The sequence below is a fragment of the Ovis canadensis genome, chromosome 3 (assembly GCF_042477335.2).
Source record: "Ovis canadensis isolate MfBH-ARS-UI-01 breed Bighorn chromosome 3, ARS-UI_OviCan_v2, whole genome shotgun sequence".
Classification (NCBI taxonomy): domain Eukaryota; kingdom Metazoa; phylum Chordata; class Mammalia; order Artiodactyla; family Bovidae; genus Ovis; species Ovis canadensis.
Window position 1 is genome coordinate 138,874,509 of NC_091247.1, and position 14,967 is coordinate 138,889,475.

The 14,967-nt window shown below is 45.9% G+C and overlaps 1 protein-coding gene across 4 annotated transcripts; it reads left to right on the top strand.

The window, feature by feature from the left end:
- The first annotated feature begins 721 nt into the window (after positions 1-721).
- AAAS (aladin WD repeat nucleoporin) lies at positions 722-14,816 on the top strand. Of its 4 annotated transcripts, none has more exons than XM_069584308.1 (17): positions 723-1,021; positions 1,648-1,775; positions 6,755-6,810; positions 7,122-7,213; positions 7,401-7,447; positions 7,590-7,613; positions 7,704-7,802; positions 8,119-8,262; positions 12,468-12,588; positions 12,898-13,022; positions 13,204-13,264; positions 13,418-13,508; positions 13,695-13,788; positions 13,875-13,942; positions 14,091-14,172; positions 14,275-14,359; positions 14,483-14,816. In XM_069584308.1, exons 1-17 carry the CDS (start codon positions 899-901, stop codon positions 14,708-14,710), a joined length of 1,668 nt encoding a protein of 555 aa, XP_069440409.1. In that variant the 5' UTR covers positions 723-898; the 3' UTR covers positions 14,711-14,816. The 4 variants fall into 4 exon arrangements, with proteins under 4 accessions (XP_069440411.1, XP_069440409.1, XP_069440410.1 ...); XM_069584307.1 differs by having other exon boundaries at positions 773-1,030; XM_069584310.1 differs by lacking the exon at positions 7,590-7,613 and having other exon boundaries at positions 722-1,021.
- Positions 14,817-14,967: the final 151 nt, after the last annotated feature.

Genomic DNA, 14,967 nt, shown 5'->3' on the forward strand with positions numbered 1-14,967 from the left:
CAGGTTCTTGCCTCTCCTGCTTGGCAGTCGGATTCTTCACCTGGAGAAGCCCTGTGTTGTCATTACATCCTTGTAATTTATTTTTTACTTTGTAGCTTGTACCTCTTAATCCCCTTCACCTATTTTTGCCCCTCTCCTCTCCATCTCACTTTTATTCTGAAGGCAGAATTCCCGGTTTTGGTATTCTTAAGGTCCGATCTCCCCTGTGCCTCACTTTCCTGTTGGTAGTATAACAGTACCCATCTCATGGAGTTGTAAAGATTAGTCAAGCACTTATCATAATAAGTGCTCAGGAAATATTAGTTTCCCAACTGTTCCCGCTTTTCCTTCCAGGAAGCCTAACCCTGTGGCCTTTAGGTTCTGGCGGGCGCAGTACTTTCCCTCCTGACTTTCCTCCTAAGGGTGAGCGTCCCTCAACTTTCCAGCCAGCTGCCCGTGATAAGAGTCAGTATTTTCCTCTGGGCGATTCACAGTTCTGGAAGGGTTTAATTTAATTAGGTACTTCCCTGAACGTGGCTTATTTGGGGCTTTTCGAGTGCTGAGAGTGAGTGGGAGACTATGCTGGGGAATTCGGAACTGGGAAAACAGCAGTCTCACAGGAAACAAAACAAAACAAAAAAACCCGCTCCAACTCTTAACTAGGGGTCAGCGCTGCGGCTGTGTCGGCGCCCCTCCCTCTCCCACCGCCAGGCGGCGCGCCAGGACGCCGGAAGTCGATCCCAGAACTGCGCATGCGTCCTTCTTCTCCAGTGCTCTTCCGTTTACTTTCTTTGAGCTTTGTATTGCCGTTTGTCCCATGCGCCTACCCGTACGCATCCGAATCTAGCCCGGGAACTAAAAGTCAGAGGAGCGGGGATCTGGGAGTTTTCTGATTCCGGACGTCCTCGGGACCGGCAAGATGTGCTCCCTGGGGTTGTTCCCTCCTCCACCGCCTAGGGGACAAATCACCCTATACGAGCACAATAACGAACTGGTGACAGGCAGTAGCTGTGAGAGTCCGCCTCCCGACTTCCGGGGCCAGGTGGTCGAGGCGAGGAGGGAAGGACCTTTAGGCATGGGGGGCGGTGTCGGAGGGTATGCGGGAGCAGAGGCAGCGTGGGGGGTGGGGGGCGCGTCGCGGTCCCCAGACTGGAGGATTGGAAACAACCTCTCCCATGGTGGAGAAGAAGAGAAGAGATGGAATGTATTTTAGAGCTGGGATTGGAGGATGAGGGATGCTGAGGAGCTGTGGGGCGGGCCTAGCGGTGATGGAGAGAGTAGGGGCGAATCTAGGGGCCGTGACTGTGCAGGAGGACTTCTGAAAAGTTGGAGACAGTATCTGGGACAATTGGGAAGGCCCAACCTGGGGAGTTTTTTCCCCCGAGGTTTTCCTGGCAAGGAAAAGGAAGAGAAATGGACGTTTATTGAGCGTTTGCTGTGGAAAAAAGAGGCTCTGAGTCAGGTGTTCTCCACAAATGTTTTAATAATGTGATTTAATAATCACAGCATCCCTATGAAATATTATTCTGGTTTTACCGATAAGGGAGAGAAGACTTGTTTCCCCAGTTCCACAAGTGTTTCTTTTGTGGAAATGGGAAACAGGGGGGTTCAGTAGAGATCTGGGAAGGAGAACTCACTCACTGTCATACCTCTCATTTTTGGCTATAGTGGATCAATCTTCCTGTCCTAAACCTGACTAAGGAGCCCTTGAAGACCCCTGGAAGGCTGGACCATGGCACAAGAACTGCCTTCATCCACCACCGGGAGCAAGTGTGGAAGAGATGCATCAACATTTGGTGAGACTTGGCAAAGGGTCTCCTGGGCCACTGGCCTGCAGATCCTGGACGCAGTGGGGTCACCACCTCTCTGCCCTGGGCTTCCTGGCTCTCTCTAGCTCAGAGCTGTCTGTCATTCAACACATCAAATTATCAGTCCTTTCTGTGGAACTCAAGGCTGTGCAGCGGTAGTTCTGTTTCATCTCCAATGACTTGCTTTCCTTTCTGGTTTAATTATGTAAACTGGATCCCTCATGTCATTGTCACTTTCTGAGCCTTTACCTTAAGCTCAGAAAGAATAGGTATAAGGTTGCAGTGAATAATCTCATACATGGGTCATGCATTTTGTATGTGGATTCAGTTCCTGGCTGTGCCGCTTTTTAGCTGTGTGACCTTGAGCAAGTTACTTAATCATTCTGTCCCTCAATTTCTTCATCTGTAAAATGAAACCTGTCTTACAAGGTTCTAGTGATGATTAAATGAGTAAAACACATGTTAATCCCTTCAAGAGTTAGCCATTATTAGTATTATCCTCATCATTGTATGTAGGGGTTCAAAGGGTATGTTCATTTGTAATTTCATGAGCTGTTGCCATACAGTCCTCTAAGTTGTACATATTTATAGACCCACCAGCAGTGAGAAACTATGCTCCAAAAAAACCCTAAAAATGAAACAAAGCCAAAAAAGTGTATGAGAGTGCCTGTTTTCTGACACTTGTCTTACCAAACTTTGATATTTGATTTTGCATAACAGTTTCATTTGCGTGTCTCCTTGAGTGAAGCTAAACATCAGGTTGTGGTCTGAAAACCCATTCAGTCCTGGATTCTTTCTTGATTTCTGCCTCTATCGAGCTGCTGCTTCTCTTCTTGCTGTTGTGGTTTTTTTTTTTTTTTTTAATATTTATTTGGCTGCTCTGGGTTCTTGTTGTGCAGGATCTTACATCTTCGTTGTGGCATTTGAGATCTTTTAGTTGTGCTGCAGGATCTAGTTTCCTGACCAGGGGCTGAACTCCGGCCTCCTGCATTGGGAGTATGGGGTCTTAGCCACTGGATCACCAGGGAAGTTGCTTCCTGCTGTCTTTTATATGAATAGCTGTTTTTTTTTTTTTTTAAGTTCTGTTTATTTTATTTTTGCCGCGCTGGGGCTATCTCTAGTTGTGGCAAGCAGGGATTACTCTTCCTTGTGGGGTGCTAGGGCTTCTCATTGCAGTGGTTTCTCTTTTTGCAGAGCAGTGGCCCTAGGCATTCAGACTTCAGTAGTTGTGGTGCACAGGCTTAGTTGCTCTGTGGCCTGTGGGATCTTCCCAGTGCAGGGGTCAGACCTGTGCCCCCACATTGGCAGGTGGATTCTTAACACTAGACCACGGGGGAAGCAATGTCCCTGCTTTTTAATATGCTTTCTAAGTTTGTCATAGCTTTTCTTCCAAGGAGCAAGCGTCTTTTAATTTCATGGCTGCAGTCACCACCTGCAGTGATTTTGGAGCTCCCAAAAATAAAGTCAGCCACTGTTTCCATTGTTTTCCCATCTGTTTGCCATGAAGTGATGGGACTGGAGGCCCTAATCTTAGTTTTTTGAATGTTGAGTTTTAAGCCAGCTTTTTCACTCTCCTTTTTCACTTTCATCAGGAGGCTCTTTAGTTCTTTGCTTTCTGCCATAAGGGTGGTATCATCGGCATATCTGAGGTTATTGATATTTTTCCTGGCAATCTTGATTCCAGCTTGTGCTTCATCCAGCCCTGCATTTCGCATGATGTATTCTGCATATAACTTAAATAAACAGGGTAACAATATACAGCCTTATTGTACTCCTTTCCCAATTTGGAACTAGTCTGTTGTTCCATGTCCGGTTCTAACTGCTGCTTCTTGACCTGCTACACATTTCTCAGGAGGCAGGTAAGGTGGTGTGGTAATCCCATCTCTTGAAGAATTTTCCACAGTTTGTTATGATCCACACAATCAAAGGGTTTGCTGCTAAGTCGCTTCAGTCTGGCATAGTCAGTAAAGCAGAAGTAGATGTTTTTCTGGAACTCTTGCTTTTTCTATGATCCAGTGGATATAGGCAATTTGATCTCTGGTTTCCTCTGCCTTTTCTAAAACCAGCTTGAACATCTGGAAGTTTGTGGTTCCACATATTGTTGAAGCCTGACTTGGAGAAGTTTGAGCATCACTTTGCTAGCGTGTGAGATGAGTGCAATTGTGCGGTAGTTTGAGCATTCTTTGGTATTGCCTTTCTTTGGGATTGGAATGAAAACTGACCTTTTCCAGTCCTGTGTCCACTGCTGAGTTTTCCAAATTGGCTGACATTTTGAGTGCAGCACTTTCACAGCATCATCTTTTAGGCTTTGAAATAGCTTAGCTGGAATTTTATCACCTCCACTAGCTTTATTCGTAGTGATGCTTCCTAAGGCCCACTTGACTTCCAGGAATTCTGGAATTCCAGGAAGTCTGGCTCTAGGTGAGTAACATACCATCGTGGTTATTTGGGTCATGAAGATCTTTTTTGTATAGTTCTGTGTATTCTTGCCACCTCTTCTTAATATCGTCTGCTTCTGTTAGGTCCATGCCATTTCTGTCCTTTATCAAGCCCATCTTTGCATGAAATGTTCCTTTGGTATCTCTAATTTTCTTGAAGAAGAGATCTCTAGTCTTTCCCATTCTGTTGTTTTCCTCTATTTCTTTGCATTGATCACTGAGGAAGACTTTCTTATCTATCCTGCTGTTCTTTGGAACTCTGCATTCAGATGGGTATATCTTTCCTTTTCTCCTTTGCCTTTAGCTTCTCTTCTTTTCTCAGCTATTTGTAAGACCTCCTCAGACAACCGTTTTGCCTTTTTGCATTTCTATTTTGGGGGGATGGTCTTGACCACTGCCTCCTGTACAGTGTCACAAACCTCCATCCATAGTTCTTCAGGCACTCTGTCTATCAGATCTAATCCCTTGAATCTGTTTGTCACTTCCACTGTATAATTGTAAGGGATTTGATTTAGGTCATTCCTGAATAGTCTAGTGGTTTCCCCTACTTTCTTCAATTGAAGTCTGAATTTTGCAATAAGGAGTTCATGATCTGAGCCACAGTCAGCTCCTGGTCTTGTTTTTGCTGACTGTATAGAGCCTCTTCATATCTGGCTGCAAAGAATATAATCAGTCTGATTTCAGTATTGACCATCTTGTGATGTACATGTGTAGAGTTTTCTCTTGTGTTGTTGGAAGAGGGTGTTTGCTATGATCAGTGCGTTTTCTTGGCAAAACTCTATTAGCCTTTGCCCTGCTTCATTTTGTACTCCAAGGCCAAATTTGCCTGTTACTCCAGGTATCATTTGACTTCCTACTTTTGCATTCCAGTCCCCTATAATGAAAAAGACATCTTTTTGGGGTGCTAGTTCTAAAAGGTCTTGTAGGTCTTCATAGAACTGTTCAACTTCAGCTTCTCCAGTATTACTGGTTGGGGCATAGACTTGGATTACTGTGATATTGAATGGTTTGCCTTGGAAACAAACAGAGATCATTCTGTCATTTTTGAGATTGCACCCAAGTACTGCATTTTGGACTCTTTTGTTGACTATGAGGGCTACTCCATTTCTTCTAAGGGATTCTTGCCCACAGTAGCAGATATAATGGTCATCTGAATTAAATTCACCCATTCCAGTCCATTTTAGTTCACTGATTCCTAAAATGTCAATGTTCACTTCTGCCATCTCCTATTTGACCACTTCCAATTTCACGTCCCTGATTCATCGACTTAACATTCCAGGTTCCTATGGAATATTGTTCTTTACAGCATCGGGCTTTACTTCCACCACCAGTCACATCCACAACTGGGCGTTGTTTTCGCTTTGACAGCAGGGAAGCCCTCTGCTATCTTTTAAATGTTGGTCCTGAACTGGACTTGCACCACACCTTGGTGTTCACTTGTCTGTTCAAAACCCTCAGTTGGATATTCTACAGGCTTCACACACTCAGCACGTTCAAAATCAATCTGTTTTCCTCTCTATGCCAGTGTCTTCCTTGTGTTTTTCGTCTCAAGGAATGCCCTTCCTAGTCATATAAGAATAAGTGGTTTGAATGTAGGCTTTGGGACAGACAGACAGATTGAATCCTGACTCTGCTTTTTCCTACCTAGTTCACCTTTGATAATCAACCTTTCACACTCCCTGTTCTCTCATCTAAAAATGCAGACAATAACAATCCCTGTTGTATAGGGTTGTGGTAATAGCTAAGTTAGATGTTGCGTGTGAAGCTGTAGCCCAGCCCTGGCACAGTGTAATCAGTGTTGGATGCTATAATTATCATCTAGGTGTTTCCCTTGATATTGCTCTTTACCTTACTAATGTTGAATTAGTCCTCCAGTCCTGTCCGTTCTACTTCCTCAAGCTCTCAAACTTGTCCTCTTTTCTCAACCCCCAGTGGTTTAGGCCACTTTGGCGTTTCTTCTAGATTCCTGAAGTAGCTTCTTGATCTATTTCTTTCTCCCATTCTTGTCTCCCTCTAATCTGCAGCCAGACTGATCTTTCTAAAATGCCTGTGTGATCAGTTTATTTCTCAAATGAAACTCCTTCAGTGGCTTTCCATTCATTGTCTTCGGGCAAGTCCTGACTCGACAAAGCCCTGACAGACCTCTGAGCCTTAATTGTCTCATTGAGGAAATGGGTAGAATGAAAGGACAGTATAAAGTGTTTGACATATAGTTGCCACTCATTAAATGGAAGTGCTCTTATTTATTTTTTAAATATTTATTTATGTATTACTCACTTGGCTGCACCAGGTCTTCGTTGCAGCATGCTGGATCTTATAGTTGCAACATGTGGGGTCTAGTTCCCTGACCAGGGATGGAACCTGGGCCCCCTGCATTGGGAGTGTGGAGTCTTAGCCACTGAGCCACGAGGGAAGTCCCTGATCTTATTCTGAGTACATGTTGCTTGAATGAATGAATGAATGGAGGAACTTAAAGGGGAGACTGAAGGGATCAAAGCTGTCTAACTCACAGTTCCCTCTCCTCTTCAGGCGTGATGTAGGCCTTTTCGGGGTGCTGAATGAAATTGCAAATTCAGAGGAGGAGGGTAAGTGTGTTTACCTCCAGCCTTCTCTAGTTTTGTGGTTGCCATCTCCCCTCCATATTCTCCGTGGTTCATCCCAATACCTGTTGGCCCAGCCCCTTTCCCTTCAGCCCTGTATTTCTGGTCCAGTTGTCTCCACTGGTGCTATCTTCTCTCACCTCTACCTACCCCTCATGCCGCAGAGTGGGTGTCCAGATCACTTGTTGGGTGGAAGGGCCTGGAGAGTGCTTGCCCTTGCTCAGCCCTTACCTAGGAGGGTGCCCAGTGAGAGCCCTGTGAACGATTTAATCACAGCTGCTTCCTCAACCCCACAGTGTTTGAGTGGGTGAAGACGGCATCCAGCTGGGCCCTGGCACTCTGTCGATGGGCCTCCTCCCTCCACGGGTCCCTGTTTCCCCATCTGTCTGTAAGTTTGGCTTCTGCCACTGGCTCTCCCTATTGCTACTCCTCTACTCCTACCATTTTCTGTGCCTTAGGTTCAGGCTGTGATGGGAAGATGGCAGAGGGTGGGAATGGTCCAGCTCCCCGTGGGAGCTTTGAGGGGATAAGCTCCCTTTTTCCCAAGGCATCCTCTGTCTGCTTTGTTATTACAGCTTAGGAGCGAAGATCTGATTGCTGAATTTGCTCAAGTCACAAATTGGTGAGTGTACCAGCTCTGGGGCTTTTGTTAAAAGGAAGTCCTGAACCTTGAAACTTCTTTTGGGGAGAGGGAAAACAAGGCAGAGACTCCTCCCACCCCTTCCCTGACTGTTCCTCATGTTCTCGTTCCTTCTACCTCCCAGTAAAGAAAGAAGCAGCAAAAAATGGTAAACGGTCTCATGTGGAAGGCAGCCTGAGCTCTGGGCCCAGGTATGGTGAGGTGCAGTTCGGACTCTTCACTCTCACTCCTGCCCCAGGTCCAGCTGCTGCTTGCGGGTCTTTGCATGGCACCCCCACACCAACAAGTTTGCCGTGGCTCTGCTGGATGACTCAATCCGTGTGTATAATGCCAACAGGTGTGTGTGGCACACTGGGTGGGCTCTGACTCTTTAGTCTCCATCTCTCAGCCCCCTCTTCCTTCTCCAGCTCTGGTGCCCGGGGAGTCCTGTAATTCCTGAGCCTGCTTTGATGGCTCTTTTCAGAACTGGGGTCAGGGAGGCCCCACAGCTGGATGCATCCTCTTTCCAAACCCAGCCTTTATCCTCCTGTCCCACCAGACCCCCAGGCGCTGGATGGCCTGCTTTCTTCTCTGGATGTCTGTCCTCAGTTATACTCAGGTCCCCTGCACCTTAGCGTCCCTGATTGACTCTGTCCCCTCCCATTTCACCCCAGCACTATAGTCCCCTCCCTGAAGCACCGGCTGCAGCGCAATGTGGCAGCCCTGGCCTGGAAGCCCCTCAGTGCCTCTGTCTTGGCTGTGGCCTGCCAGAGCTGCATTCTCATCTGGACTCTGGACCCCATGTCCTTGTCTACCCGGTGAGTCCCAGCAGTCTCTTACCTTGGCCCGAGGCCATGGGGTGGTGAGGAGGTCTGGGAGGAAAAGTTCTTTATCCTCACAGCACTTCCCATGGCTATGGAGAGCAGACCTAAGGCCAAGGTAGAGGTTCTACCAAGCGGTAATCTAGAGAAAGGGGCAGAATAGGGGCTTCTGGGAGTGTGGGGAGTGTGCACCTGTGGATCATGAAGTGTAAAGAAAGTCTCTTTGGGAGGACTGCCAGATGCAAGTTTAACAGAAGGGAGAAAGGCAGTTAATGTAGATATGGAATTAATAGGGATTTGAGCTGAAACCAGTGAAAATGGAAAAAGAATCTAACTAACTAAATCTAACTAACTAACTAACTAGAACTAACTAAATATAAAACCAGAAACTGGTTCTTTAAATTTTGAGTAAAGATTTTGGCTCACTTTATTAAGGCAAAAGAGAAAATCAAAGTATACTATTTTCAGAACGGGAAAAGAGAGAACCACGAATATGGAAGAAAATAGAATTATTAGAGAATATTTTATACATTTAGACCAGCACATTTGAAAATCTAAGGAAATGTTTGATTTTCTACCAAATATGTGTTACCAAAGTGGATGAGTTGTACCACTAAAAAAGATGCCAGACTGAGATGATTTTCTGATAGTTTGTCTAATTGTCAGAGAAAAGATAATCTCCATGTTATTGGAACTAACCCAGATCATAGAAAAATTTGGAAAGCCTCCTGATTTGTTTCTTCCTTTTAATAAACTTTCTATGGATAAAGTTTTAGATTTTTGGAAAAGCTGCAAAGATAGGACAGAGGGTTTGGCTGTACCTTCACAGCATTTCCCCCATTGTTAATATCTGACATTACCATGTTATATCTGTCAAAACTAAGAACTGACATTTGAACGTTGTTATTAACTAAACTGTAGACTTTGTTTACATTTCACCAGTTTTCCCATTAATGTCCTCTTTCTGTCCCATCCTGATTTGTTTTTTATAAAGTTAATGTGACCCTAAAACTGAAACCTGACAATTACTGATTTTAAAATCCTAAATAAAAGACTATCAAAAAGAATCCAAAAGCATATATTTTTAAAAAATTTTAACCTAGTGGAATTTTCCAGAAATTAGAAACTATTTACCATTAGGACATATATTAAAATGATTTATTACACTGGCAAATTAAGGGAGAAAAATGTTTGTGTTAATAAATGCCCTTGAATAAGCAGACATCCTGCTGAATGCATAAAGTAAATAGGAGTACAAAGAGATGACCTAAACATAAAGAGTATATACTCAAAATGAGTGGCTGCCATATTAAACGGTGAAATAGCAGATACTAAGTTTTTCCAGTAATGTCAAGATAAAGACAGAAGTATCATTGCCACCATGTTAATCAACAGTAGTTTTCGATGTTCTTGTGAGTGCAGTAAGACAAGAAAAAGGAATGTGGTATAAGTCTTGAGAAAGATAAAATTAATTTTTATTTGGAGATATGATTTTACACCTAGATAAAAGAAGAGATTCAACTAAAAGAAACCTGTTTAATCTGGTAAGAAATGTAAGTAGAACCGTAATTGGATCCAGGAAACTGAAAAGGTCATAGCTTTCCTTGTACTAGTAAGAATCAGCTGAGAAATTGTGATGAAAAATATGTTCTATTACAACAGGTCCAATAATTACTATAGGTTACTAGGAATAAATTGTTAAATTTATTTAATGTTAGACATCTGAAGAAAGTGGTTGAAAAATATTAAAGGAAGAAAGTGAAGTTGCTCAATCATGTCCAATTCTTTGCAACTTCATGGACTGTAGCCTACCAGGCTCCTCTGTCCATGGGATTTTCCAGGCAAGAATATTGGAGTGGATTGCCATTTCGTTCTCCAGGAGATCTTCCTGACCCAGGAACTGAACCTGGGTCTCCAACATTGTAGGTGGACGCTTTACCGTCTGAGCCACCAGGGAAGTCAATATTAGACAAGAATATTAAACAAAAGCTTAATTAATGGTGGGACATGCTGTATTCCTGGATAGGAAAATTTAATCATAAAGATGTCAAGTTAAGTGTATTTCCGATTAGCATTCTACTGAATTGTTTTTGTGAACCTGACAAAATGCTATTTAGAGTTTTTATGAAAGCATAAATATAGAAGGATAGCCACGAATGTTTGCAAAGGAAGCATATTGAGAGGAGACTTGCCTCTAGGTATTGAAATGTTTCATGAAGTCACAGTAATACAAAGATATTGTCATAAGATAAGACAAACAGATCAGTGTATCAGAACAACATTCAGGAACTGATCTAGGAATTTATGGAAATTTAATACATAATGAATTTGGCTTGCATTGCAATAGACAAGTTCAGATTTCTTTTTTTTTTAGTGGTTTTGACAAAATTGGCTATCCATTTAGAAAATGATAAAGTTCGGCCTTGCTTCACATTTTATATACAAATAAATTCCAAGCTGATAAAAAAACTAAGTGTAAAAATACATAATTAAAAGGACTAGAAAAATACATGATTTTTTTTTTTGCCCATTCAGAATGACAGTATTATTAAAATTGAAATGTTTGATAACATCCATTATTAGCATGAGTAGGAAAAATGGCACAGTGTGGTACAAGCTTTTTTTTAATTAATTTATTTATTTTGGCTGCACTTGGTCTTTGTTGCTGTGTGGGCTTTCTCTAGCTGCAGTGAGCAGGGGCTATTCTCTAGTTGCAGTGTGCGAGCTTCTTATTGCAGTGGCTTCTCTGATTGAGGAGCACAGGCTCTAGGGAACACAGGCTTCAGCAGTTGTGGCACCTGGGCTCAGTAGTTTCTGCTCCCGGGGTCTAGAGCTCTGGCTCAGTGGTTATGGTGCACTGGCCTGTGGAATCTTTCTGGACCAGGGATTGAACTGGTGTCCCCTGCATTGTGAAGCAGATTCTTAACCGCTGGGTCACCAGGGAAGCCCCACAAACTTTTCAGAAAATAATTTGTTGGAAAAAATTTGTTGGCATATTTATCTTTTGAAAGGTGCAATTCCACAATGCCATTTTAATACTGTATTCTACACAAATAATGACATGAGTACATAAAGATATAAAGAATACTTTTGCAGTACTATTTGTAATTAAAAAATCACCAACAACTGAAGTGTCTGTGGAAGCACGACTGAATATATTATAGTTCATCTATTCAGTGGAATACAGTGAGGCCACCGAAAAGAATGAGATGGATCTCTGTAAACTGATGTATTATAAAATTAAGAGAGTAACTGTAGACTGGTGACCTCATTAGAGCTAAAGGTGGGTGTATAGTTGGGAGGAAAAGGGACAGAGTGGCATTAATTCAGATAGTAGCCTGCGCTTTTTGGGCCAAGTATGTCGCTCTGGAGATTCAGAGCTGACTGACACAGCTGGTGGCCTCAGTTTGTTCCCAGCCTAGTCACACGCGCCATCTTTGATGAGCAGAAAACGAGGCAGAGCACCGAGGAGGGAAAGTAACTGTGACAAGGAAACACAGAGAGAGAGGTTTGGGAGCACAGGGTGAACTCTGAGGAGTGGCAGATAACTAGAAAGATAAGAGATGGGAGCTGTGAGGTGATGTCATGGGCTATCCTGGCCTCCAGGCAGGATGGTCCTGTGGAGAGAGGGTTCTCACCCAGAGCAGAGCATGCATCTCCCCAGCCCAGCGCCACCGAGCTTTACTTGTCACAAGTTCTTGTCTCTTTCGGACCTCCCTGATGGCTCAGTGGTAAAAAATCTGCCTGCCAGTGCAGCAGACACAGGTTCAATACCTGATCCAGGAAGATTCCCACATTCTTCAGAGCAGCTAAGCTTGGGAGCCACAACTATTGAGCCTGTGCTCTAGAGCCCAGAAACCACAACTACTGGCCCACATGCCCTAAAGCCCATGCTCTGCACCAAGAAGCTCCTCTAATGCAGCTAGAGAAAACACCCACATAGCCACAAGGATCCAGCACAGCCAATAAATAACGGGAATAATAAAGTTCTTGTCTCTTTCAGGTTTACCCCCTTTCACCCTTTCTGGGCCTCCTCGTAGTGACTGCCCTTGCTTCCTTCTTGTTTTCCTTTAACTTCCATTATTCTTATTCCTGCACTCAGAGGGGCCACAGGGATTGGGCATTTTTAGCAGGCGGAGGCAAGGGAATAGTCACAAGGCTTTCTTCTTGTCTTCTGACCCGACACCGTTTCCCTTCTGCAGACCCTCTTCTGGCTGTGCCCAGGTGCTCTCTCACCCTGGGCACACACCCGTTACCAGCTTGGCTTGGGCCCCTAGTGGGGGGCGGCTGCTCTCAGCTTCCCCTGTGGATGCTGCCATCCTGGTAAGTTGGTCCCCACACCTCTTGGGGTCACTTCAGCCACACCCCTCAGACTTGAGGGAAGAGCTGCCTTTGCCTGGTGGTGGGAAGTACGCTGGGGGAGGTGAGGAACAGTTATCCATTCAGTCTTAAACTTATCCAAGGTGCAGCACCAGCCCTGCTCCTCACATGTAAAATTCTGCTCGCTGTTTCCTCCTGTTTCAACCCTTTCCCACTTCCTCCCCTCTCTGGTTCTTTGTACCTCAGGGAAGGGGGTCTGTGAGGTGTTGGGGATACTGTCTCCCTGTCTCACTCTCCCCGCCTCTCTCCTAGGTATGGGATGTCTCAACAGAGACCTGTGTTCCCCTTCCCTGGTTTCGGGGAGGTGGGGTTACGAACCTGCTCTGGTCCCCAGACGGCAGCAAAGTCTTGGCTACCACTCCTTCAGCTGTCTTTCGGTGAGTGTGGGGAGAGCGGGAGTGGGCAGCAAGGACGTGGAGAAAGGCACTAGGCTTCTGGAACTTCAGCTGCACAGCCTTCTGTCCCCATCCCCATTCCCCTGAACCTGGGACTGACAGGCAGGGAGGTCTGAGCTGTGAGACCTGGAACTCTAAGCTGTGGCCTGCTTCTCTGGCACAGAGTCTGGGAGGCCCAGATGTGGACTTGCGAGCGGTGGCCTACCCTCTCAGGGCGATGCCAGGTAGGAGGGAGTATGCGCTGCAGGAGCTGGGGAGGAGGTTGGCTCTACTTCCCCAGGCGTGTCCCCCCCACCTCCTCTACTTCTCTTGCGCCTGTGCGTCCTTCTGTATTCCCATAGCCCACCCTTTTCCTGCCCTTTGCTCCCTGACCCCAGACTGGCTGCTGGAGCCCTAGTGGAAACCGCCTGCTGTTCACAGTGTTGGGGGAACCGCTTATTTACTCCTTGTCATTCCCAGAACGGTGTGGTGAGTCAGGGGGAAACACTTTTGGATGCACAATAGCTGGGGTAGTCGGAGGGAGGAAAGCGCCATCTGGAATATGCTGCTTTGAAGGAAAAAGGGAAGTAAAGAAGCGTTGATGCCTGCGATGGAGAGGAGACGGGGGAGAGGGGCCCTTTTCCTATACTTGAGAGCGCCTGCTCTGATCCACAGGTGAGGGAAAGGGGTATGTTGGAGGCGCCAAGTCTGCTACAATAGTGGCAGATCTGTCTGAGACCACCATACAGACGCCACATGGTGAGGAGAGGTAAGCTGGGTGGGTGAGGAAGGAGCGGTGAGACAAAGCTGGGAGGGACCATGCAGAGCCCCTCAACCTGCTGTTCTGACTCACAGACTTGGGGGAGAGGCCCACTCCATGGTCTGGGACCCAAGCGGGGAGCGGCTGGCTGTGCTCATGAAAGGTAAGAGGTGGAGAGGAAGGCCTCTGCGGAGGCTGTGCCATCTTCCCATTAATCAAGTGTATCCGTGTCCTGGCAGCAGTTCTGCTGTGCCCCTGCCCTGGGATTCGGCCTCCAGAGTTCCTTCCTGTCCCTCGTCCATCTCTTACAGGCAATCCTCGGGTCCAGAACGGGAAACCAGTCATCCTCCTTTTTCGCACTCGAAACAGCCCCGTGTTTGAGCTACTTCCTTGGTAAGTGCTGGGTTCCTCACTGGCCCTCCCATACCAAACCCACATCCCGCTATACTTGCCTGCTGCCTCCAGCTGCCTGCTCTCCTTCTCTTCTTCGTCTAGTGGCATTATCCAGGGGGAGCTAGGAGCCCAGGCCCAGCTCATCACTTTCCATCCTTCCTTCAACAAAGGAGCTCTGCTCAGCGTGGTGAGTAGGCCAGCTGCTGGGCTGCAGGAGTGGGGAGGAGCTGAGGGCCACAGCTGCTGGGTGGCTCTGCCATAAATAGCCCTTCTTTGGACCCAGGCTGACTTTGCTCCCCTCTCTCTGCAGTGCTGGTCCACAGGCCGGATCACCCACATCCCTCTGTACTTCGTCAATGCCCAGTTTCCACGCTTTAGCCCGGTGCTTGGCCGAGCCCAGGAGCCCCCTGCTGGGGGTGGAGGCGCTATTCACGATCTACCCCTGTTTACTGAGACATCCCCAACCTCTGCCCCTTGGGACCCTCTCCCAGGGCCACCCCCTGCTCGACCCCACTCCCCTCACTCCCACTTTCAGTAATATGAGTGTCCTTTCTTGTTTTCCACTTAATTATGAGACTCTGTCTTTTCCAGTGAGTTGCACTGGGGTACACTGAAGGAAAAAAAAGGCATGGACTTCGGGTTTAGATCTTGGCTCTTTCGCTTTTTAGTCACTCCTTGTGAATCGGGTCATTATTTACCCTTAAGAACTGGATAGTTTTCAAATGATTTGAAAGCAAAACTGAGAAAATATCTAGCACCAGCTCTGGCACGTAATACATGTTGCACTTTCCCCAA